Source organism: Vombatus ursinus, unplaced genomic scaffold, assembly GCF_900497805.2.
Source record: "Vombatus ursinus unplaced genomic scaffold, bare-nosed wombat genome assembly UNPS02014778.1, whole genome shotgun sequence".
NCBI lineage: Eukaryota > Metazoa > Chordata > Mammalia > Diprotodontia > Vombatidae > Vombatus > Vombatus ursinus.
Window position 1 is genome coordinate 4,225,082 of NW_020954556.1, and position 24,554 is coordinate 4,249,635.

At 38.9% G+C, this 24,554-nt stretch overlaps 1 protein-coding gene across 10 annotated transcripts in view; it reads right to left on the reverse strand.

Moving 5' to 3' along the window:
* The window catches only part of CSGALNACT1 (chondroitin sulfate N-acetylgalactosaminyltransferase 1), a 400,361-nt gene that overhangs the window by 15,476 nt on the left and 360,331 nt on the right, over nucleotides 1–24,554 (reverse strand). For all 10 annotated transcript variants that reach the window (XM_027865511.1, XM_027865507.1, XM_027865514.1 and 7 more), the window contains 2 exons: nucleotides 6,902–7,080; nucleotides 5,699–5,793 (listed from right to left, as the gene is read on the reverse strand). In XM_027865511.1, the coding sequence (XP_027721312.1) occupies nucleotides 5,699–5,793; nucleotides 6,902–7,080 (274 nt within the window). The remainder of the gene's footprint in view (nucleotides 1–5,698; nucleotides 5,794–6,901; nucleotides 7,081–24,554) is intronic.

Genomic DNA, 24,554 nt, shown 5'->3' on the forward strand with positions numbered 1-24,554 from the left:
TCTATCTATCTATCTATCTATCTATCTGTCTGTCTGTCTGTCTGTCTGTCTGTCTGTCTGTCTGTCTGTCCTGTCTATCTATCTACCTGTCTGTCAGTTGGTCTATTTGTCTACTTACCTATATCATCATCTATTTATCTATCTATCCATCTCTATCAATCATCTATCTTTCTATCAATCTCTATCACTAATCCTCTATCTCTATCTATCTATCTAAAAAGACAACCATAATCCCTAGGACATGGGCCTTGAAATATAGGGACATCTGAGGGTTACAAGTATAAAGGAATATTACTGAATTACAAAACCTCCATGTTAAAAGGGACCTATAAGGTTATCTAGTCTAATCATTTCTACAACTTGCTTCTGGTGGCAGTCAAGCTTTGCTTAAAGACCTCCAGTCATTAAAAAGTTCTTTCTTATACTGACCCTAAATCCTTCTCTTTGTATCTTTTCACCCCCTGCTCCTAACTTTGCCCTTTGGGCTCAAATATAAGAAGACTAATTCTGTTTCTGTATAAACAGTCCATCATATGTAATCACTTAGAACTTAAAATAAAAATGCAGAGAGGATATATTCTCTGAGGCAGTGAATTGGTACAATAAATAGAGTACTAGACCTGGAGTCAGGAAAACCTGAGAACAAATCTGGTTTCAGATACTTACTACCTATATAATCCTAGGCAAGTCACCTAATCTCTGTCTGCCTTCATTTCCTCATCTACAAAAGAAGGATAATAATAGCATGCAACTCCCAGGGTTGTTACGAGGATAAAATGAGATGACATTTATAAAGCACTTTGCAAACCTCAAAATGCTATATAAATGTTAGCTATTATTGTTATTATTATTTGGAGCTTCAATAACACAAGAAGAAAGCCTAAGACAAAAGAATAGCTCCCTATTGTGACCATCCCAAAGGCATTAATATGCCTTAATTTATACGCCTTAATAGGAGGAAGGGGAAAAAAAAAAGAGCCTGGGTAGATCTTATGTTGATATGTCCAGTAATGAAGGAAATAGATATCTGAGGTTTATTTTTAAAGCAAATTATTACTTTTGCGTGTGCCTGTAACATTGTTCTCAATATTATTTGCCATCATTCAAAATTCCCAGCCAATGACAGGACCGATAGCAGCCACGGTGCCAAAAGAATCACTTGACATATTCAAAATATCACAAAAGAAGACCAGTTAAGAGCTCTGAGAGCCCTCCCAAGAAAGTACTCATTGACTTTCCAAGAGTACCAGGAACCTGGAACTGGATGTTCTCCTTAATGGGACATCAAGTGCTTTAGAAAGCAAACCACCAAGGAGGACAAGAATCGATGACTTTGCACATATATACACACACACAAATATATGAGTGTACATACCTATATGTTGAAAACGAATAACTTTTAAATCAGTTAGTATTAATTACTTTTATTTATTTTTACTTTGATTGTAGGATTAGGCTCCCTTCTTTAGGAAAAGCTAAGTTTAACCGCAAAGCCAGCTAACATAGACATTCTCTTAGGTCTAGGTTACCTACAGATTTCGTAAATAGATAGATTGATAAGAGTTTATCATTTGGTAAAAGATAATTTAGAGTAAGATGTGTATCTTTATGGGAATAAAATAACCATGGGATTATAAGACTTTTTTAAAGGCTAAGTTCCCCTTTCTGGCAGCTGGAGAAAGTGAGGTTGACTAACAGTTAAGTTCCTCTTTCCAGTCTTAGTGGATAAGTTCCCTCCCTCCCTTTTTTTTCCTTGAGCTAGAGATTAAGTATAAGGTGAACAGTGGACTCTTCTAAGGTTGGGTTTCCCTTTCTGGCAGCTGGAGGATGCAGGGTGGCGGCGGGGGGGGGGCAACTAACCTACCCACTACAAACCACAAGTTCCTTCTTCTCAGTCTTAGTTATCCTATTTCCGAACTCCCTGAAATTAAGTTCAAACCGTAGGCCCTTTACAGTAATCTTTCTCATTGCAAAATGCTACAAAAGCAGAACAGAGATTCCTAAGGCATTTTGACAGACAGGTTGATGGACCCAGGCCCTAATCCAATAGAATATCAGATTTAATAGTTGTCCTTCCCTAAAGACTCCCCATTATGCCCCTGACATCCCAGCAGTCAAATTTGCAAATTGGCCTATTCCATTTTTATTCTATATCTCTAATCCTGTAAATCTCATGCTTCATTTCTGTTATAAAAATAAACTCTGCAAATCATTCCTTTGTCACTAATTATTGTCAACTGCTACTATAAAATCATTACATACTCGGAAGGCTGTGCCTCAGATTTGTTTTCTATTTCAGATAATTAATTTTAACAATGTATGCATACACAAATATAACTGAATGACATCTAAGTCCGGTACATGGGGAAAAATTATTAAATCTATTAATCATGCTGATATTTTAAATTAAATTTCAAAGATGAAATGTTATTTTAAATCAGGAATATTTCTGGGATCAGAGCCATATGAAATGGTTGCCTGGGCTTGGCTAAATTTTTCCAATACTTTAAGGGACTATGATTTTGTTGGTGTGGGTATTCCATCCGCTAAAGCAGATTGCAAACTTTCTATAACTCAGAAAACTGTCTCCTTGAGTTGTTGTGACCAGAAACTTCTTCAACTTGTAGCTAACCTGGTGATGAGATACTGAGCTTTAGTCCTCAGATAACCAATACATAATCTATGACTAGACGGCCGCTAGGTGGCGCAGTGGAGAGAGTGATGCGCCTAGAGTCAGGAAGCCCCGAGCAAGTGATTTAATGTCTATTGGCCTCAGTTTCCTCAACTGTAAAACAGAGACAATAATAGCACCTACATTGAAGGGGTTTTGTGAGGATCAAATGACATATTTGTAAAGCACTAAGCACAATGCTTAGTACATACTAGGTGCTTAATAAATGCTTATTCTCTGTGACTGCTCCTATATTCAAAAAGTCCTATGGAATTATTTCTTACCTAGCATAATCTTTTTGGGGGGGAGGGAGATTTTTAAATTTTTAAAATTTATTTTCTTTTAATTTTTGGAATAAAACAAACATTTCTATAACAGTATTATAATAATAATAATAATAAAGATGATTGCACATGAAACTGCAAATCTATTGTGTACAATTTGCTGTTCCTTTTAAATATATAATAAAGTTGTCGAGTGAATTTCTTTTTTTCCTTTTTTTCTCACCCCCCCCCCATGGCTATCATTAGATACAAGAGTGTGTGTGTGTGAGTGTATGTGTATGTAAAAATCATTCTAGATGGGACACTGAATTCAGGAAACAGCTAGTATGCCATTTTGAATGGAACATAGAGTACCTGAATACAAAATGTCTAGAAAGGTAGGTTAGAAGTAGAATTTTAGAGAACTTTAAATACAAGGCCAGAGCCAACACTATGAATCTTGGTGTACTGAGATATATTTAGTCAAGGGAAGAGGTAATTTCTGGATATAGTCTTCCTAGAATATAGGCCCTATATATCCCCCAAAGAATCTGGCCCGAGTCCCTGCCTAGTATAACCTTTTAAAACTCTATGCCATGCAAAGAATTGGAAATTGAGGGGATGCTCAGCAGCTGGGGAATATCTGAACAAGTTGTGGTATATGATTGTAATGGAATTCTATTGTGCTATAAGGAATGACAAGCAGGATGCTTTCAGAAAAACCTGGAAAGTCATACATGAACTGTAAAGTAAAGGGGGCAGAACCAGAACCACTGTACACAGTAATAGTAATATTGTACACTGATCAACTGTGAATGACTTAGCTATTCTTAGCAATACAATGATCCAAGACAATTCTGAAGGGCCTTTGTTGGAAAATGTTACCCACCTCCAGAGAAAGAACTGATGGAGTTTGAATGAAGATTAAATCACACTTTTATTATGTTTTCTTTCACAACACGACCAATACAGAGATATGTTTTACATGACTGTACATCTATAACCTACATCAAATTGCCTGCCTCCTCAATGAGGAAGGAGGGTAAGGAGACTGGAAGAGAATTTGGAACTCAAAATTGTAAAAAAAAAAAAAAAAAAAGGTTAAAAATTGTTTTTACATGTAATTGGAAAAAAAAATAACTCCATGCCATGATGAGGTATCAGAGGAAGATGTTAACAGTGGCTAAGATACTTGTGAAGTGCCTGTTTGCCATTTCTAAAGGTCTGTAAGTCAGCAAAATCTATTAGCTAAGCAAACACTTCTAACTTGTCTTAATTAAATGCAAAAATTCATGAATTTCCTGGCTGTTCTTCCCTGCCAGTTATGGAAAGGTATTCTCTTATCAAACTGGGCTAAAGAGAAACAACAAGCGTATCTATTCATTTGAGTCTTATTTGCATAGCTACTGTGAAACATAATCATTTGTTAGCTTAAGACTTACCCCCTAGAACATGATTATAACAGTCATGAGACTACATTGAGATGATCTAATTTTTTGCTAAGAAATACAAGACCTGTGAGACTCAAGTGTTCACATGCACACACATATACACACACTCTTAGGAAAATCATGCATTTTAGCTTACATAGACAGACATCAAAACAGTAGTAAATTAAGGACACCTTAGTTAAAACAAATGATCACGATTCATTCACTCAACCATTGATGAAAATATTTACTATGTGCAAAGCACCATGCTGAGTGCTGGGAGAGACAAAAGAAATATATGGCCCCTAACTCATATTCCATTCGTCTAGCTCTGAATACCCCGAATTATATTATTGGGTAGCTAGGTGGAGAAGTGGATAGAATGTCACACCTAGAGTTATCCTTGTGAGTTTAAATGTGACCTCAGACCTCCTTACTAGCTGTGTGACCCTAGGCAAGTCACTTAAACCTCAGTTCCTCATCTGGAAAATGAGCTGGAGAAGGAAACGGCAAACCACTCCAGTATCTTTGCCAAGAAAAACCCCAATGGAGCTACAAAGAGGCGACACAACTGAAAACAACTGAACAAAAACAAAACACATGGTCCTTGACCTCAGTGTAGTACAGGGGATATAACACATACAGAAATATGTAATATCATATGATAAACATAATGTAGAAAAGAACAGCTGCTAATCACACCCTCGCCCACTTGTGAGGCGACAAACTATTAATGACAAATTTAGTATAGACTCTCAACTATCTCAGCTCACTGCAACTCAGAACTCTGCCCAAGAGATCCATCAGTCTCAGTCTCCCCAGTAACAGGGAAGGCAGGGCTGTGCCAACACACCTGGCAGGGAATTGCTAATCTATACATAACACAGCCTTCAAAATTCACCTCCTGCGGAAATTCCTTCCCTGATAATAATGGTAATAATGAAATAGTAATGTGAGTTGTTTACAATTCTGCAGCTTTTCCCAATTTACAAAGCAATTTCCTTATATTAATTCTGAGAAGTAGGGAGTACAAACATTACTATCCCCATTTAACAGATGAGAAAATGGAGAGATTAAAAGCACATGTTTTTATGAAGTAAGAAGCCTTGGATACATGTAAGGGTTTGGGGGACAGTTTTTAATTATTCTCTTCCTTCATGTTTTGTAAGCACTTTGAACAAGCAAAGCCTTTAGATGCAGAAAGACATTTGAGTCAATGAAAACTGAGAAAAGGAATCAAGTCAACCCATCTGCACATAGGCAAGTATCCCATGAATCTAAGTCATTCTTCAAATGGATTGTTACATATATACTTCAAAGGAAAAATTACTCACCAGTTGTTGTTCTAAGGGTGGAACTGAATCATGGTGACCATAAATTATTCCAGGATTGTACTGACTGAAAAGGACTGGATAAAACACCTTTTTCCCTACAAATCAGAAAACAAACATTTTCTTAAATTCACAAGCAGGCCTTGTGCAACAGGCGATGGGGGCCAGTCCAAGAAGTACGCATGGAACTGAGTTCACTTCCTCTGTCTACTTATGGCATCACAGGTGGCTCAGCCTGGAAGGACTTGGGCTCTGGGATGAGGAAGTCATTGGCCTTATTGCTCCCCTGGTCCCTGTAATGGTGGCAGGGGATTGAGTATTGTTGAAGAAGACTTGCCAATGAGCTGAAAGAGCTGCCCGTCTAGTACGATTAAAAGAAGCAATAACTTCCCCTATGGCTAGCTTTCTTCTCATCTGCTAAGCATTTTGGGACTCAGATCTCAGGGCTAGTCTTAGATTAGGTTAGATTAGTAATCAAGCCATTGTTATTCTTATAATGAGGGACAAATTACTGCAAGAAATTTGCTTTGAGTTAATTTTAAAAGATTTGATCCATGTAGATTAATAATTTCCATGAAGCATGACCTGAAGATAGGAAAACATAAAACAATGAATTTCTAGTACTATTAGGAGGAATTTTTGTTTGTTTAGGTCCATCAGAGTGTCCAGAAGTTCTAGTATTGGGAAGCCCTTCTTGCTTAGTGGTCAGCTAGATGATGCTGAGCCTGGAGTCAGGAAGACCTCAGTTCAAATTCAGCCTTAGACAGTTACTAGCTATGTGACCCTGGGCAAGTCACTTAATCTCTGTTTGCCTCAGTTTCCTCATCTATAAAATGGGGATAATAATAGTACCTACCTCCCAGGGTTGTGTAAGGATCAAATGGAATAATTTTAAAGTACTTAGTACAGTGCCTGGCACATAGTAAATGCTATATAAATGTTAGTTATTATTATATTATGTTTGCCACCTGCTGATGCCCCTGTCATAAGGACAAAGGGGCCAGTAAGGTTATGCTTCATCATCCCAGAACACAAGTCCCTCAACTTTGAGCCACGTGTGTCACTGGAAGGGTCTGGGGACCTCAGTTCAGTTTCATGTAGGCTTCATGGGATGGTCCCTACAGGCTTATCCCCACACGTATTCAATGGGCTATGCTTCTATAGATTCCCTGCTACAAGAAGACAATTCACCTCGTGAAGGCATACCTGGCTGTGTGTTCAGCCTACATGTGTTGAGGAATTCTGAGGTAAAGTAGATGTCGACATCACAGAAAAAGAGGAGGACGTTGCTTCCTTTCCAAACTCGGGCACCAACGTCAAGCCCCTTGCCTCTTGAGAACTCACCACTCAGCTGGATAAAAGTATAATTTCGGAAGCTGGCAGCCCTGTATAAACACAAAAATGACTTGAGAATGAAAAAACTCCATCCAATTGTCATCCTTTCTGGATGAACAGTAAAACTTCCAGACAAGGAGATTTTACGTGTCTTGGGGAGGAGACGGCAGGGAACGGTGTCATTCAGTGTTAATCTGCTGGAACTTAATGTTATGTTTCCTTACTAGGTCTGGGAGCCCTAAGCCAACCCAGGCATCCCTGAAATGACCATAAACTCACTAAAAAGTTCTTTTAGTTTAAAAGTATTGTGCCCAGTTTACTTCTATGTCTATTTCTTATTGTTCTGGCATTTGCCTTGCATTGTCCATATCATGCTGATGTCCCTGGACCAATATTATTTTTGGAGAAAAACAACCATTTCAGATGAAGGCAATGTAGCTCTTGCTGAGCTTGTGGTATTATCACCAGCAATATCACTTACCCAAAAGCAACATAATCACATCAAGAGGACCCCAAATATAAATACAAAGCTACTGTCTATCCCCCAAGCTCATTTTCAGTAGTATCAGTCTTAAGCAGCAAGGATCCCCCATGACAAATGTTAGGCAATAAATATTGTTCCTAAATATTCTTGCCACCCTCCTGTCAGCCCTATGTACATCTTCCCATCCCTGCCCCAAACCACTGACGGGATGGAGACAGAGTAGTTTTCTAAAATGCAGGAGTTCAGAGAAACAAAAACAATATACTGAGCATCTCAGCCAAGCCCTGTGAAGGTCCATTAGAACCACAATGGCCTGCTTAAACAGTCTTCCTGAAAAATGGCATGTTTTAAATCAATTGTTCTTAACGTGATTGTGTAGGCAGATGTTTCAAATAGAGAACATTTTCCCATGTGGACATCAAATATTGTAGTATTCTCACTATACTTAAGACTAAAAAGCCAAGAGTGCCAAACTAAGTTAATATATTAGTCAGTACAGTTAGGTGGTACAGTGGATACAGCACTGGGCTTGAAATCAGGAAGCTCATCTTCATGAATTTAAATCTAGCCTTGGATGCTTACTAGCTGTGTGATGCTGAACAAGTTACTTAATTCTGTTTGCCTCAATTTCCTCATTTGTAAAATGAGCTGGAGGAGGAAATGGCAAGCCACTACAGTATTTTGGCCAGGAAAACCCCAAAATGGGGTCACAAAGAGTTGGACATGACTAAAACAACTGAACCATAACAACAGGTAATGTAAATACAATGGTGGCATCAATAGCAGTTACATAACTGTGATTTCATTGACATAAGGAAACTCCCTCTACCAACTCAGATTGGCAACGTCTGCAATTTATAATTTTAGCAAGTTGCCTGAGGCAGAGAGAAGTTAAGTAACTTGTTTAGGTTCATAAAGTCAATATGTGACAGGCAAGATTTTATTCCATGTCTTCTTGACTCTCCAGGGTGGGCTGGAGTTAGCTCAATTTTATTGTGCTAACTTTTTCAGGGTGAGCATTTTATGCCTCGAAAACTGACAAATACTACAAATCAGGCTGATTTATTGTTTTGTTCATTGTCTAGAATTAATAAAGTGATGGAGAAAATGTTAACAAAACAGATTAAACTTAAAAGTATGTTATACATTTTTGGAGAGTGGGTTGTTAAACATTTACCAACACACCACTGGCTGCATCCTACTTCTTCTGCTTGGTCACTTCTTTTCTAGCACAAAATGCAACTCAATTAAAAAGCCACATGGTCTGTTGGGAACATCCATCAGACACCCCAAATGAAGAATGGGAAAAAAGCATATATATGATGGTTTGAAATAGATAACAATCATAAACATATCATTGGAAAAAAATTAGCTGGGAAAAACACCACACTAAATTTTGGAAGATGGTCTTAAAATATCAGGGTACTTATTCTGATAACCAATGGAGCAAACTGCAGGGAATCAGGATTTGTCATAACATAGGTTATCTTCTATGTCACACTGTTTATTTCTATGAATCTGAATATAAAGCCCTAAATGTCCGTCAGGTCTATTCATACATATTTAATTTACTGACTAAGGAAATTCCTGCAAATTCTCCTCCTCTGAATGCTGATGTTTAATTCCTTTCCCTTCCGAAATAGATCTAGAGGATGGAGACCCTTTCATTGCAGGGAGCCATTTTTAGGGAGAATATGATGATTTTCCAAAAGCCACTGTTTCAAGAGGAGACTTCATCTTGCTAACTGACTTGCCCTTCTTAACAACACAGGAGCAAAATTGGCAAAGGATCATGCCATCCAACAAGGCTTATTCTGGTAAAAATTTCTCCCCATAAATCAGAAAGTTTTTTTGTTTAATATATTAATATAGCACTTCATACAATTATCCTGAATAACTGCAGTTTTCTCTTTTAAACCTAGATAGGAGTCAATATTGTACCTAAGGTGTTGTCATAAACTTTTACAATGCCTAGTACAAGAACCACTGCTAAGTTTTGCCTATGGAGGGAATTGAAAGTCTATGAAGAATTTCAGTTCACACACCTGTTTTAAATATTGGCATTAAAATTAATGTTTTTTTGTGGGGGGAAGAAAGGACGAAGGTAGGATTTGACTTAGTTTTCAGTTAGGTATAATAAAGGCTCCTTAAATTCTAAATGAAGTTAACAGTACTGTGTGCAGGTCATCAAAAAAATTGCAAACGTGATTTAGTCTCAGTGTTCATTCAGAGATGTGCATCACCTTCACTCCTCATTAGAAAAGAAGTGAAGGCTTACTGTTGATCTTGTCAGTTATGTTCCATAGGAAAATTTCACAAAACTTTGCCTGTTGTTTCATGCTAAAATACTTTTAATTTTTAAAAATTAAATTATTCTTAAAGTAGGCTAAATGTCCATTTCTCTGTCTCTCTCTGTCTCTCTCTGTCTCTCTCTCACACACACACACACACACACACACACACACACACACACACGGAAAGAAATCCTATAGGATATTTCCACACTGATGCTCTGGAAGCTCATTTGTTCTGTTAGTCCAAATTCAGTGTTTCTAAAACTTGAACTCATTATCTGTCCCTACCTCTAGCAGTGAAGGGGAAAAAGGGGGGGATGGGGAAAGGTGGGAGTTCCTTTCACAATTTTGCTATTTGCATCAATGTTTACCATCAGTGTTGTAAAAGAGATTTCGGTAGAGCAGCTAAGGGGTGCTTAACTTTTTTTTGTTTCTTCATGGATTCCTCTGACAAGCTGTAGAAGCCTATGGACTCCCTTCTCAGAAACATGTTTTTAAATAATTGAAGGAAATTTCAAATTTCATTTAGAAGCTAGTGAAAATAACAATGTGGGGTTTTTTTCCTATCTAAGCTATACACAGACTTTGAGAGGATTTGTGGATCCCAGGTAAAGATCCCTGTTGTAAGGCTGAAGTTTAGATGAGATGGTCTCTGAAGTCTATTTCGGCTCCTAGGTTCAACTATTATTTTTACTTAATGACTGAGGCTTCCAGGGTTTCTAGCTGAACTCTACAGTAACAGGAAACTCAATAAGTTTCTTTTTTGTTTGCTTTATTTCTTCACCCCCCCCATTTTTATTTACTAAGGTAACAAGACTTAGGCAAACACGCATACATGTGGATGATAGATACAGCATACAAGTCAGGGCTTAGTGTGGTTTTAGGATGGATGACAAGAGAATATTTGTGAGTAGGCTGAGGATAAGGGAGAGTAGCCATGGGAGATTCATGCCTGGGCCATTCTGAGTCAGTGTAGCCACAGCAGCTTCTAAAATTGAGTTAGAAAAGCAATATGTCTTGTTATCCTGTCAAGAACCAGAGCAAATGGACACACGGCATCAGAGAGGACAGAACATAAGCCTTAGCTAATCAGAATTCACCATCCGAGCTCAACACCCTCAAACTCAACACTCTCTCTGTGGTCACTGATTGGGAGGAAAACTTAAAGGAGACATAACTGGGAAGATTATTTTATCTTTGGCAGGAACAAACGAATCAATGTCCACAAGAGAGCACTAATGAGACCCACGATGCAGGAGTAATTAATCATTCAACAAGTATTTACTAGTAGTACATGTGATGTGCCAGGCACATGTATGCCTAGTCAATGGGGATGCACAAGTAAGAGTCCTTGCCCTCAAGATTATCTGTAGCAGAGAGAGACAGTATACACATATATACAAAACTGATACAAAGTGATGTTGCTGGGGAAGCCACTAGCAATGGGAAGGGATGAGAAAAAGTCTAATGCAGAAAGTATTGCCTGAGATAAGTCTTGAAGGAGACCATGGGGTTCTAAGAGACGAACAGGAGGATGGAGGAATTCCCCCATCCTAGACATGGGGGATATACAGTACATAAGAGGGGAGAGGGTGAAATAGAGAATCACAGATGAGGAATGTAACACCAGTTTGACTGGACAGTTGGAAGCAGGAAGGGAAGTAATGTACATATATCATAGACTTGAGAAGTCAGTTGGGGACAGGTTATGAAGGACTTTAAAATGCTAAGTAAAGGAGTTTACATTTGATCCTAGAACTAAAAAGGAGCCACCAGAATTTACTGAGGAGAATGTGATGGTCAGGCCCATGCAATAGTAAAGATCATGAGATTTAGAGCTGGATAGGGTCTTTGAGGTCGTCTAGAGCAGACCTATTTTGCAGATGAGGAAACTGAGGCCCTGAGAGTGTTCTATCCAAGGTCACACAGGTTATAAGTAGCAGAGGTAGGATTCAAACCCAGGCCTTTTAATTCTATACTTGATGTTCTTTCCATAAAACCACACTGAGGTTTATGAGGTGTTGAATTAGTATGGAAAGGGATGGTAGAGAAGCATCCTAACCCCACTATGCCTCTGAGCAAGAAAATTAAGCTAACTTATGATAGCCCTTCTTAGTTAGAGGGGAGATAAAAGAGACATTGTAGCTCTGACCTCCAGCATGGCACCTCCTAGGAAGAGGTGGGCAAATGGCCCCAGACTGAATCTTTAGTATCTCTCCTCCAGATCACTCCCTGGAAGTGTTCACTTGAATTCTCAAAATTTAGAACTTCTGATGTTTCTCCTCCTTCTTTTAGGTCTGAACATTTAACCACCACCACCACCCCTGCCACCACCACCACCACCACCACCACCACCACCACCACCCCTGCCACCACCACCACCACCACCCTCTGCTCCACCCCTTCACCCCCTGCTGTCATGGTTACTCTTTTCCAAAAACTACACCAACTGCATATACTGCCTTGCTCCCTTTAAAGCACTTAGCCTTGACTTGCTCACTCTATCTTAAATGTCCACACATGTGCTAGCCTTGGTCTTTCTCATTAAATAAGCCCCCAGAGCAATCCTGCATGTTGGTGAGCTTGAGATGATTCCTAGCAACACTCCAGAACACAGTATTAGAGCAATCATTTAAGAGGACTTAGAATGGGAAGGAGTGATCACTAAAAACCAGCATGGTTTCATCATGAATAAATGATAACAGATTAACTTCATTTTTTTTGACAGGGTTACTAGACTGATAGATCAAGGCAATGCCTAGATATATTTTCTTGGGTTACATCAAGGCATTTGAACTATCTTTCATGATAGCCATGTGGACAAGATAAATACATGCTAGGTGGTAGTGTAGCTGGTGGATTCAAAACTTGCTGTATGATCAGACACAAAGATTAATGATTAGTGGCACTGCTCAGATTTACTTAATATTAGAAAAAAAAATCCTATTGAATGCTGACTGTATACAATGCACTCTGCTAGGTAGCAGACAAGAGGGATTGGTGGGTGGTCCAGAAAGGTTAGAGAGAGATACAAATTAGTAATCTCTTCTCCCATTAAGTTTACAGTCTAGGAGGAATTAGAAAAACACACCAATGACTATAGTACAAGAAGGAACAAGACATGGGCCATAGTGGAAGCATCAGGCAAGGCTTCTTGAAAGATGAAGCATCAGAGTTGCTTTGAACTCACCGTGGAGGGAGGCATAGTACGTCTCATAAATAATGGTCAATCCAGCATCTCTATCTGAGTAAGAATAACATTGTGTGCCTCTTTCACAATCTGGGTGAAGTGCCCCAAGAAAAGGTTTGTCACATTTACAACCTCATCAGACACTGTTGATTCCTCTGTTCAATCTGTGGCATCTTTTCCTAAAGGCCTATTCTGATGCCTTATAATGGTGTGGAGGTGACTGTCCCCAGGGGCTTGAAATCTATGAAGTTAAGGGACTGCAAGCTCTGGTAGGCTCTACTTTGACCTTGCCTGCAGTACCAGGCTATGTGCCGACTGTGTGAGGACCAGTCTCATAAGGCTCTGAAAAACTCATCACCAAAAGGGCAGCCATTTCATGACGATTTTTTTTTGTCCACAGAAACTCAAAAGAATTTCAAATAAAGGCTGAACGAACACTTTCAGGGATGATAGAGGGAGGATTCCTATAGCCCTTCTCTATTCGATGTTATCATCGATAACTCAGATCAAAGCATAGATGGTATGTTTATCCATTTTTCTGAGGACATAGACATGGGAAGGATAAGTAACATCCAGGGTGACAGAATCAATATCAAAAAGATATTGACAAGTTAGAATGGGTTAAATCTAATAAGATGAGGTTTAATTAAGATAAATATAAAGTCCTATGCTTGGGTTAAAAAAAGGTACTACAACAGGACAGGAGAGATATGACCAGACCATCATAGAGTCATAGATTTTGAACTGGAGAGAACTTTAGGGGTCTGTATGGACCAAGACCCTTATTTTATAGATAAGGAAACTGAAGTCAAAGGAGGTTAGGTGACCTAACCAATATCAAACAGATATAAGTGGCAGAACAGGCACCTGAACCCATGTCTTATGAGTTCAAATCCAGCACTCTTTCAACTATAACACATAGCTTCCATATGAAAAAGTTCTGGGTATTTTTTTAATGAACTATAAATTTAATGTGATAAGTGAGTGATATGATATAGTAGTCAAAAAGGTCAATATGATTTATTTGGGTTTTTTTGTTTTTTGGTCCAAACTTGTAAACTCATCAAGGGAAAAAAAACTCCCTAGTAATGGAAATTCCCTCCACAGAGGCAGATCAGAAACTTCTTTTAATTCTATAGACTTACAGAGTTGCCAGGGACATAGAGAGGTTTGTCTTTGATTACACAGCTATTTTATCAGAGCTCTTCCTGACTCCAAGGCCTGCTCTCTATCCACTGCACCACACTTCCTTAATATGACCTTTGTAGACTGTTCAGAATAAGAGAGGCAATGGTACTGCTTAACTTTGTCCTGATAATAGTACATCTAAAATGCTATGCTCTATTCTAGATGCCACATTTAAAAAGGATGTTGACAACCAAGAGTACAGCCTGATGAGGGATAATAGGATGTTGCAGTCACCTGAAACAATGCCCTACTGGAAAAATTTCTATTTGAAGGATTGTTGTGTGGAAGAGAGATGAACCTTATTTTGCAGAAGTAGGGCCAGAGGATAGACATCAGGCTGGTTTTGACCCAATATAAGGAAAATGGGCACCATCCAAAACTGGAATGTTCAGCTTTGAGCTCCCCCCTCACCCGGAGGTGTTTAAGTAGAATTTTTAAGGCCACTTGACCAGGATACTGTAAAGGGATTCTAGTTCAGGTACAGGCTGGACTAAAGGAGGAACCTCCTCCAAGTCTGAGAAGTCTTTGATTCTTTCCTCCATTTTACAGATAAGGAAACTGAGTTTCAGAGAGGAGAATAACTTCCCATTGCCACAAAGCCAAATGGTAAAGGTGGGGCTCAAATTCAGTCTGCTGTCTATCAAATCTGTTGCTTTTTCCATGACACGAACAAGAGATTGTGGTATTTCATGGCTGAAGAGATCACTTTCAGCTGGGTCATCAGGGAAGGCTTTATGGAAGGGCAGCATTTGAGCTGAGTCTTGAAGGATGGGTAGGATTTTTATAGGCAAATATTGGATGAAGGAAAGTATTCTAATTGGAGGAAGTGGCAAGAAGCTCAAGGGAAAGTGAGTCATTTGACCAGTTCAGTCTTTCCTTTCATTTCATTCATTGGTTCATTTTTTTCATTCAGCAAACCAGAATCTCCATTTTAAGGAAAGTACCTAGGCCAGCCACGTTCATTCCAACATTCCTCTCAGGGATCCACTCCCAACTCTTCAGGGTTCTTTCTCCAACAAACCTCAATACTGGGAAACCTCCTTGCCCTTCCCTACCACAGCTCTCCCATCATAAGCCCTTGTCACCTCCCCTTCCCCCATTAGAATATAAGCTCTTTGAGAGCAGAGACTGTCTTTCTGCCTTTACTTGGATTCCCAGCACTTTGCACAGTGCCTGGCACTGAAGACACAAAAAAAAAGCAGGACACAGCCCCTTCCCATCTAGATTAAAATTCTCATTTCGGCAATAGTGAATTTATAGGCATTTACTTACTGGCTATTCTAAATCATCCATTGTGCATGTTGGGAATTTGTTTCACATCATTGTAATAATGCCTTTTGGGTTGGGTTTTTTTTTCTTTTTGGCATTGTGGATACAGTTTTGAGTAAGGGAACCTTCTAGCACAGGGACTTAACTCACATGCTTTTCCCCAGCCAAATGAACAGAGACGCCTTGTACTTTGGGGGCACCTGACCAATGAAGGGGCAATTGATGTCCTCCCCAGAGGTGAGTGCCTTCCTCCTGTTGTAACTGCCATTCCAGAGGTGGCACAGCTGGGATTGATCTTTTTTGGCATAATTTTAAGAGTGGGAAAGGGCTCCTGGCTACTAGGGAAAGAAAGAAAACAGGTGGCAAGCATCCTAAAACAGGTATTTGGCAAAAGAGGGAGTAAATCCATCCTTGACTATTTCTTGTTGTATCCAACCTGTGCCTTCTCTGATTGTGGAAGAGAATTATGGATTCTTCTAAATCGCTGTTTAATTAAAAGAAGCTCTTGAATTTGGAACTCAAAATTTTAGAGATGAATGTTAAAAATTTTTTTGAAAAAAAAATTCCTAGATTGAGTAATTAAAAAGGAGAATTATCCTTCAACAGCCATGCTTACTGCTGGAGACCAGTGACCTGGCAGTAGCCCTGGCAAACACAGGTGGTATGGCAAAGGCCCAGACTCCAGGTTTTCACCAAGTCAAGAGACTTCTGCTGGTTTTCTGACTAATGGAAAAGATCCCTGTCATAGCCCTCCTTCCTATGTGACCTTATACTTACTTATTCCTCTTCTTTTTCTATACTATCTTGCTTAGTGAATTCATCAGTTCCCTTGGGTTCAATCATCATCTCCATGTAGATGATGCTCAGATCTATTTATCAAGTCCTAACTTCTTTCTTGACCTCCAGTCTCTTGGGTCATTTCAAACTGGTTGTCCAATAGGCATGTTAAACTTCAAATGTATAGAACAGGACTTATTAGCTCTCCCCACCCCACCAAACTTCCTTTTTTGCCAACTCTTCTATTATTGGCTAGGGTACCATCATCTTCTCAGTCACCCAGGTTCACATTGTTGGTGGCATCCTCAGCCCCTCACTAACACTCATTCCACATAACTAATCTGTTACCGAGCCTTGCTATTTTTACCTTCACAACATGTCTCATATATATCCTCTTTTTCTTTACAGCGATCACTCTGGTGCAGGCCCTCATCACCTCATTCCTAGACTATTGTAATAGCCTGCTGGTTGGTCTGCCTGACTTAAGCCTTTCCCCGTTCCAGGCCATCCTGTACTCGAATACCAAAGGAATCTTCCTAAAGGACAGGACTGACTATGACACCTGCTACCCCCTTCTCAATAAATTCCAGTGGCTCCTTGTTACCTCCAAGATGAAATATAAAATCCTTTCTTTGGCTTTTAAGTCCTTCACAGTCTGGCCCTTTCCTATGTTTCCAACGTTGTTCTTCAAATTCAATGTTTCAGACACATTATATTTTTTGTTTGTTGTTCTTCCAAAACAATTCTCCATCATCTGACTTCGTGCCTTTTCATTGGTTATTCCCTCACCTCCATGCCTTACTTCATGCCTTAGCCAGAATCTTACCTTCTATAACAAGCCTTTTCCCATCTGCCCAATCCCTACCCGCATTCCTCACAAGTGCCTTCTCTGAGAGATAATCTCCCATTTAAACTATATATGAATTGTATGTAAGTAGTTGCTTTCATGTTGTCTGCAATTAGAATGTGAGATCCTTGAGATCAGGGACCGTGTTTTTGCCTTTCTTTATATCCCTAGAACTTGGCACATAATGCCTGGCACATAACAGGTGACCAGTATCCTCGTCAAGTGGCTTTAAAACTTCTACTTAAACACCTCTGGGTGGGTGGGGGGGAGCTTAAATGCATGTAAATGCCCATTAATGATGATGATGATGATGATGATGATGGTGATGATGAAGATGAATTGGTATCTGAGGAGTTAGCAATATACAATATATACTATCCCTGTTATCCTGTTTGCCCCTAAAATTGTGCTGAGGATGCTTTCAACAAGCCTACAAAGGATGAGGTAACACCCTAATACATTCAACCACAACAAGCACATCTTTGATTCACCTGAGCGATACTATGTAGAATATTAGAAATAAAAGAATAATAGCAAGATAATAACTTGTCCTACAGTCATTTCTGTTTGAACCCCATCAAACAAGAGGCTGGTGATAATGAGAGTAATAATAATAATCATTAATCATTATTAACAGGAACCCTGCTTAATAACCCTAACTCTAATTTCATTAAATAGGGAATTAAAATGATGCAGGAACAGGATGAGGTACATGGTGTTCCTGTCATTCTCTTTGCTACTGGAGCTGTGCCAAAGACACTTTCAGTGATGCCATCATTGTTGAGCTTATATCCCAATACTCTTATTCAGTTACCAAAAAAAGAATGCTTTTAAGCCACCTACACACAAGTCCACAGAATATGAATGTAAAAGAATGATAGCATGATAGTGGCATGTACTAGGAACATTTCTATCTGCATCAAAATGGTGAAAAAATGATAATCATAATTGTATAGGAGTTCAAATTCAATTCAGCAAATATTTATTCAGTACCTGTTATGTTCAGGACACTGCGCTTTGTGTTGGATATATGGAAGTAATGCATGACACAGACTCTACTTTTAAAGAGTATACAAATTAAAGTGGGGGTGGGGGTGGAGCTGAACTTTCTCTCCTTTTGGCTAAGATCGAGGATACTTCACGTGGCCACAAATAATAATGATATGTGGCAGAACAGAAGAAATATGGGGAGAGGTCTGGACATAGTGCTGTGAGAAAGCTGCAAAGGGAGAGATCAGTTTGAGTTGTAGAGGTCATGGAGGAGATGGCAGCTGATGTTCCCAGGATATTGCTGAGACATGGATTAGATAAGACAATCTATGATAAACCTGCCAACTATCAACTCACACTGGGACTTGACAGGATACAAAAGCTAGAGAAGATATCACTTGATTTAAGGCTTGACATTTTCTTTAAATTAAGGCAAACTATAATTAAAATGAATAACAATAATGTTAGTTAATGTTTACATAGCACCTGCTATGTGCCAGATACTGTGCTAAACATTGATAAACATTATTTCATTTGATCTTCACCACAATCCTGGGAGGTAGGTGCTATTATTATTATTATTATTGCTATTTTACAGTTGTGGAAACTGAGGCAGATAGCAGTTAAACAACTTGCCTAGGGTCACACAGCTAGCAGGTATCTGAGGCTGGATTTGAACACAGGTCTTTCTAACTCTAGATGCAATTTGAGAACTTTAAAACTTTCTTTTTGAGATCACTGGAGACACTGTGAAGTAGCAGAGGGAAAAAAATGTGTCAGGAATCACTGTTTGGGAGGGTATGTCCTATTTCCTGGTCCCACCTGTGATCCCAGGGTACGAACCATTAGGAATGTAAATCAGGTGCAGGGAAGTTAATTTGGGTCATTGTCTGTAATGATACTAATTCTATATGCAGTAATTATCTCACACCATTAGGCACTTAATAAGTATTTTGGGCATGGGTGATGATGATAATGATTTTGATGAAGAGAAGGCCTAAAAAGATGTTCTTCCTGCCCATTTTATCCCAAAAGAAACAGAAAGGGATCCATTCAAAATGCAATTACTGTATCCAGTATCCAGATAACAGTCTTAATTTGGTGTTAATAATAACTTATATTTATATACATTTTTATAGATTTCAGTGTTTTCACAACAACCCTTAGAGGGATGGAGATAGTTCAAGAATTATCACCCCCATTTTACAGATGAAGAAAATGAGGTTCAAAGTGGCAAATGCTAAGGTCATACGTCCAGGAAGTGTCAGAACCAGAATTCAAATCTAGATATTCTAACTTTAAGTCTTGTGGTGTTTCTCGTGCATCAAATTGTCTCTAAGTCAATGATTCAGAGACAAAGGAATAAACAGTCAAGGTTAGGTAGCAGCATGTAACCTTGGAATATCCATGGTATTAGCCCAAGTCCCACTTCCCTTTATGAAATGCTCTCCTCTATCCAAGTGGGCAGTGTGTCCTTTGAGCTCTCACTTGCCTGGGAAAAGATTAACTATCTCATGTTTCATGAGCCTTGTCTCAGATAAGATTCTCATCACAAGTTGATTCTATCTATTCCTCGGCTAAGAGGGGGTGAGGGGACCCTTTTGCAAACGTAATATTCCTGAAATAAACCTTTCTGCCTTTTTGCTCTTGGATATACAGATGGGAACTTCCTATAATACTTGTTAGCCAAAGCACTTCAGAAGAGGCATGAAATAATGATGAACAGTGTGGCTCAGGAGGTGCCAACAATGAAAACCTTGCTCCCACTGGGGCAGCATAATTCTTCACCACCAACAGCAGCATCCTCTTTCTTGTGTGTGCCTCCTAGGTACGTACAGCAGAGCCTAGAAAATAATGCTTTCTTTAAGTCCACGTCTGGAGAAAATAATGTAGTGAATGCAATTAGCTAATCATTAATCTTATAGACTCCTTTTTTTGTTTGTTTCTTTTAATACCATCATCAAGGACAGCTAGGTGGAGTAGTGGATAGAGTACCAGGCCTGGAGTCAAGAAGACTCGCCTTCCCAAAGTCAAATCAGGTCTCATCACTTAGTAGCTGTGTGACCCTAGGCAAGTCATTTTACCCTGTCTGCCTCAGTTTCCTTCTTTGTAAAATGAGCTGAAGAAAACAGCAAACCACTCCAATATCTTTGCAAGAAAATCCCAAAAGCGTTCACAAAGAGTCAGACACAACTGAAACAACTGAACAACATAATACCATCATTCTAAGAAGAAATCCTCATTTTCAGCATGCTTTAGAAAAAATAGCACACCTCTGTCCTAATTCTGGGTTCTGCCTGTGATCTCATGGCATGAACTCTTAGAAAATCAGAATTAGGTGCAGGGAAGTTAATTTGAGTTATTGCCTGTAATGATGTACTGAAATATAAAGTTTTCCTGAAGTAATCAGAGTAAACACCTGGGGAGGGAGAAAGTGAATGACATGGCCCGCCAGCCACAAAAATGGATCTTCTGTGTATACTTAAAGCAAAAGCTTTTCAGTGAGCTGGGATAGTTTGACCACAAAAATATCCCACAATTTAGTGCTCTCCAAATGATACTAACATCAAGAGGTTCAAGTTCAAAGCTCACAATCGACTAACATTTACATTTCTGTGTAGAGGAAATGATATACAGAGCTAACAGCCTCTGCACTTTCCACAAAGGACTGGCTGCAGGAAGAGGAAGAAAGACATGAGAATAATAATAGCCAGCCTTTAGATGGCACCTTTAAGATGTGCAAAGCATTTTATGAATTTTCTTTTTAAACTGATTTTATCCTCATTACAACCCTAAGAGGTAGGTGCTGTTATTATCCCCATTTTACACATGAGGAAACTGAGGCAGGCAGAAGTTAAGTAACTTGCCCAGGGTTACACAGCTAGGAAGTATCTGAGACTGGATTTAAACTCAGGTCTTCCTTACTCCAGGTCCAGTGCTCTATCCATTTGCCACCTAACAAGAGACAAAAAACATTGCATAAACATGCAAACAAACAGTATTACCAAAGAACTACTGACACACATGGATAGAGCACTCACAAGTATTGGCATTGCCATCAAGCATCTACTGAGCGCCAAATACTCATAAATTTGTGTTTAGCCCAGGGCATACACAGATATTGCCCCAGTCAGTCCAATATACTGATCTGAACATAAGCCACAATCTCTTTGTATTTGTATTTTATAAAGCCCAGGTGTGGCCACAATTGGTGCTCTTTTTCAGAGGATAGTAAAATACACAGTTCTTTTTCAGTGTATGAAATGTCTGGGCTTCCCCCTCCAAAGATATTTAATGCAACAAACATTAAATCCCTTTCATATATGTGCAGTACATATATGTACTGTTTTAGGCAGAGTAAGGATGGATGGGGAAATATAAAGCTTAGAGCTCACTTAATGTTGACTGTTTATATCCAAGGGTAACTTATATTGGGAAAAATATAGCAGTTGAGGAACCATGGAAGAATATAACTAGAAGAGATTTTAGAGATCATCTAGTCCAAAGGTCAAACACACACAAAAGTTAAAACAACAGCACAACGTAGTGTGTGTATATGTGTATAATATATATGTGTGTATATATATATACACATATATATGTGTATATGTGTATATATATATATATACACACACACACACACAAAGAGAGAGAGAGACACAAACACATATGTTGTTGTTTAGTCATTTTTCAGTCACATTCGACTCATTGTGACCACGTTTGGGGTTTTCTTGGCAAAGATACTGCAGTGGTTTTCCATTTCCTTCTCCAGCTCATTTTACAGATGAGGAAACTGAGGCAAACAGGGTGAAGTGGCTTACCCAGAGTCACACAGCTAGTGTTTGAGGCCAGATTTGAACTCAGGATGATAAGTCTTCCTGACTTCAGGCCTTGCACTCTATCCACTGTACCACCCAGTTGAGTAATATAATGTGATATGATATGATATAATATATAATATAATATGACACAATATAACAATGCAATATAATGTAATGTAATATAATATAATATATAATATAATATAATATAATACAATATATAGCACCAAATGAGTGGTTTAGACAGTGAGTATGATGGGCATACAAAGACAGAACAATTTGCTGTCAGCTAGGGTAGACAAGAAAGGTTGCCTAGAAGAGGGAAGACTTTAAAAATGAACAGCGCTTAACCAAGCAGAGACTAGGGCATTCTGAGACCTGGGGGTGAAAATAGGGTTAGCAACAACACAAGAGCAGGACTTTCTTTAAATATGCTCCCCAAAGTAAGTATGCCAGAGTTAGGTTGTAGTTGAGATAGTAGATAGGGCATGGTTCTTAAACATTTTTGGGGGGCTGTGGACCCCTATGGCAGTATATTGCAGTTTATTCACCTCTTCTCAGAGTAACATTTTTAAATAATTGAAGGAAATGCTGTTTCAATTACAATTTCATGAGAATAAAGAGGTATTTTTTCCTACCTAAGTTCACAGATCTCCTGAAATCTATCCAAGGATCCATGGGAAAGGGTCTATGGACTCCAAGCTTATAATCCCTGATATAGAGATTAGGGAGATAGTACCCAGTCCAGAAGTATACTCTTCCTCCTCTGTACTAATTCACATTGTACATTCTTTGCAATTTGTTTTTGTTTGTTTGTTTGTTTTGTTTTGTTTTTGGTAAGGCAATTGGGGTTAAGTGACTTGCCCAAGGTCACACAGCTAGTATGTGTCAACAGTTTGTTCTGAGGCCGGATTTGAACTCAGGTCCTCCTGACTTCAGGGCCGGTGCTCTATCCACTGCGCCACCTAGCTGCCCCTATTCTTTGCAATTTGTTTTGTGTGCCTTATCCGTCTCTGTATTCTTCTCAGTGGCTAGGATACAACTTTGCACATGGTAGGCACTCAATTTTTCAAAACTGAATTAAACTGGATAGGCCTTCCAGTTTCAAGTTGAGAATTTGGAGCCAGACTGTATAAGATCTTGAATATAGACTAAGGAATTTGGACTTGATCCAGTAAACAGAGGGAAGCCACTGAACCAAACTAAGACAAATAAGCATTCATTATGGGCCTACTATGTGCACAGAACGATGCTAAATGATGAGGATATGACAACATGAAAAACTGACCCTGCCCTTGAGGAGCTCACATTTTGCCAAAGGAATATATATATAAAGAGATAAATGTACATGTAAATATATATAATATACACAAATGTATTATATGTATAAATACATGTATATATGTGTGTATGTTTGAAATTTGAGGAAAGAGAAAACACTATTAGTTAAGGGAATAAAGAAAGACTTCCTATAAGATTCGTACATGAGCTGAGTCCTGAAAGAAGCTAGGGATTGTAAGGGACAGAGGTGAGGAAGAAATGCTTTCCAGACATAGGGGAACATTCTGGGAAAAGGCAGGAGATAGAATACCAAGTTTGGAAAACCATGAGTCATTCAGTTTGGTTGAAATATAGAATGCATGAGATAAATATGAAAAAGTATATAGGCCAGAATTACATTGTAAAGTGCTTTAAATGCCAAGCTGAAAAATGTATTTTATCCTGGAGGCAATAGAGAGCCACTGAAGGTCCTTGAGAGAGAGTGTGGCATGGTCAGACCAGTGCTTTTGGGAAGATTATTTTGGCATCTGTGAGGAGGATGAACTGCAGAATGGTGATATTGGGATGAAAAAAGGATTTGTATGCTAGATATGGTGTGGAGGAAAAATCAATAGTCAATTGGGTATTGTGGTTAGAAAGCTAATAACCAGGAAAGTGACATGATCCAAATGGAGTTTTAGGATAATTAACCTAGAAGATGGGAGGCAAGGCTTTGTAGTATGCCAGGACTAAGTTCCTTTCTAACAGGGAAAATTTCTGAGGGAAATGAATATGCAATATTTATGGAATAAAAGGAATATGTTATTTGTTGGTTTAGGGGAGAAATAATTTGGGTGTTAAATAATGGACTGTGCAATGCTTGGACCTTATCAAATGCTATAAAGCCAGTCATAACCAGCTATTCAGTTGTCTTCAAGTTGATATACTTCCTATCCAGGGGCCAAGTCTTTATTTTTCATTTTAATGTCCATACATGACAAAATAATTTAACCAAAGTTCCACTGGCCCACCAATGGCACAGTAGCCCTAGTCACTGCTGCCCCAGAGATTTCTAGGTGAAAGACAGACCTGTCTATCTGAGGCAGCAACATTTAGCTGGCTGCCAGCACAGAACCCCCAGACGTGGAGGCTCACTAGGAATTTCCTGGCCACCCTCTGATTCAACCAATCAATCAATCAATCAAATAGCATTTTTTAAAGTTACTACTATGTGCCAGGCACTTCCCTCAAAGACCCTGGATTCTATCAGTGCAGACAGCACATAACTATACAAATGTGGTTGTTGTTAAGTTATTTCAGTCATGTCTGACTGTTTGTGAATCCATTTAGGGTTTTCTTATTAGGGATCCTGGAGTGGTTTGCCATTTCCTTTTCCAGCTCATT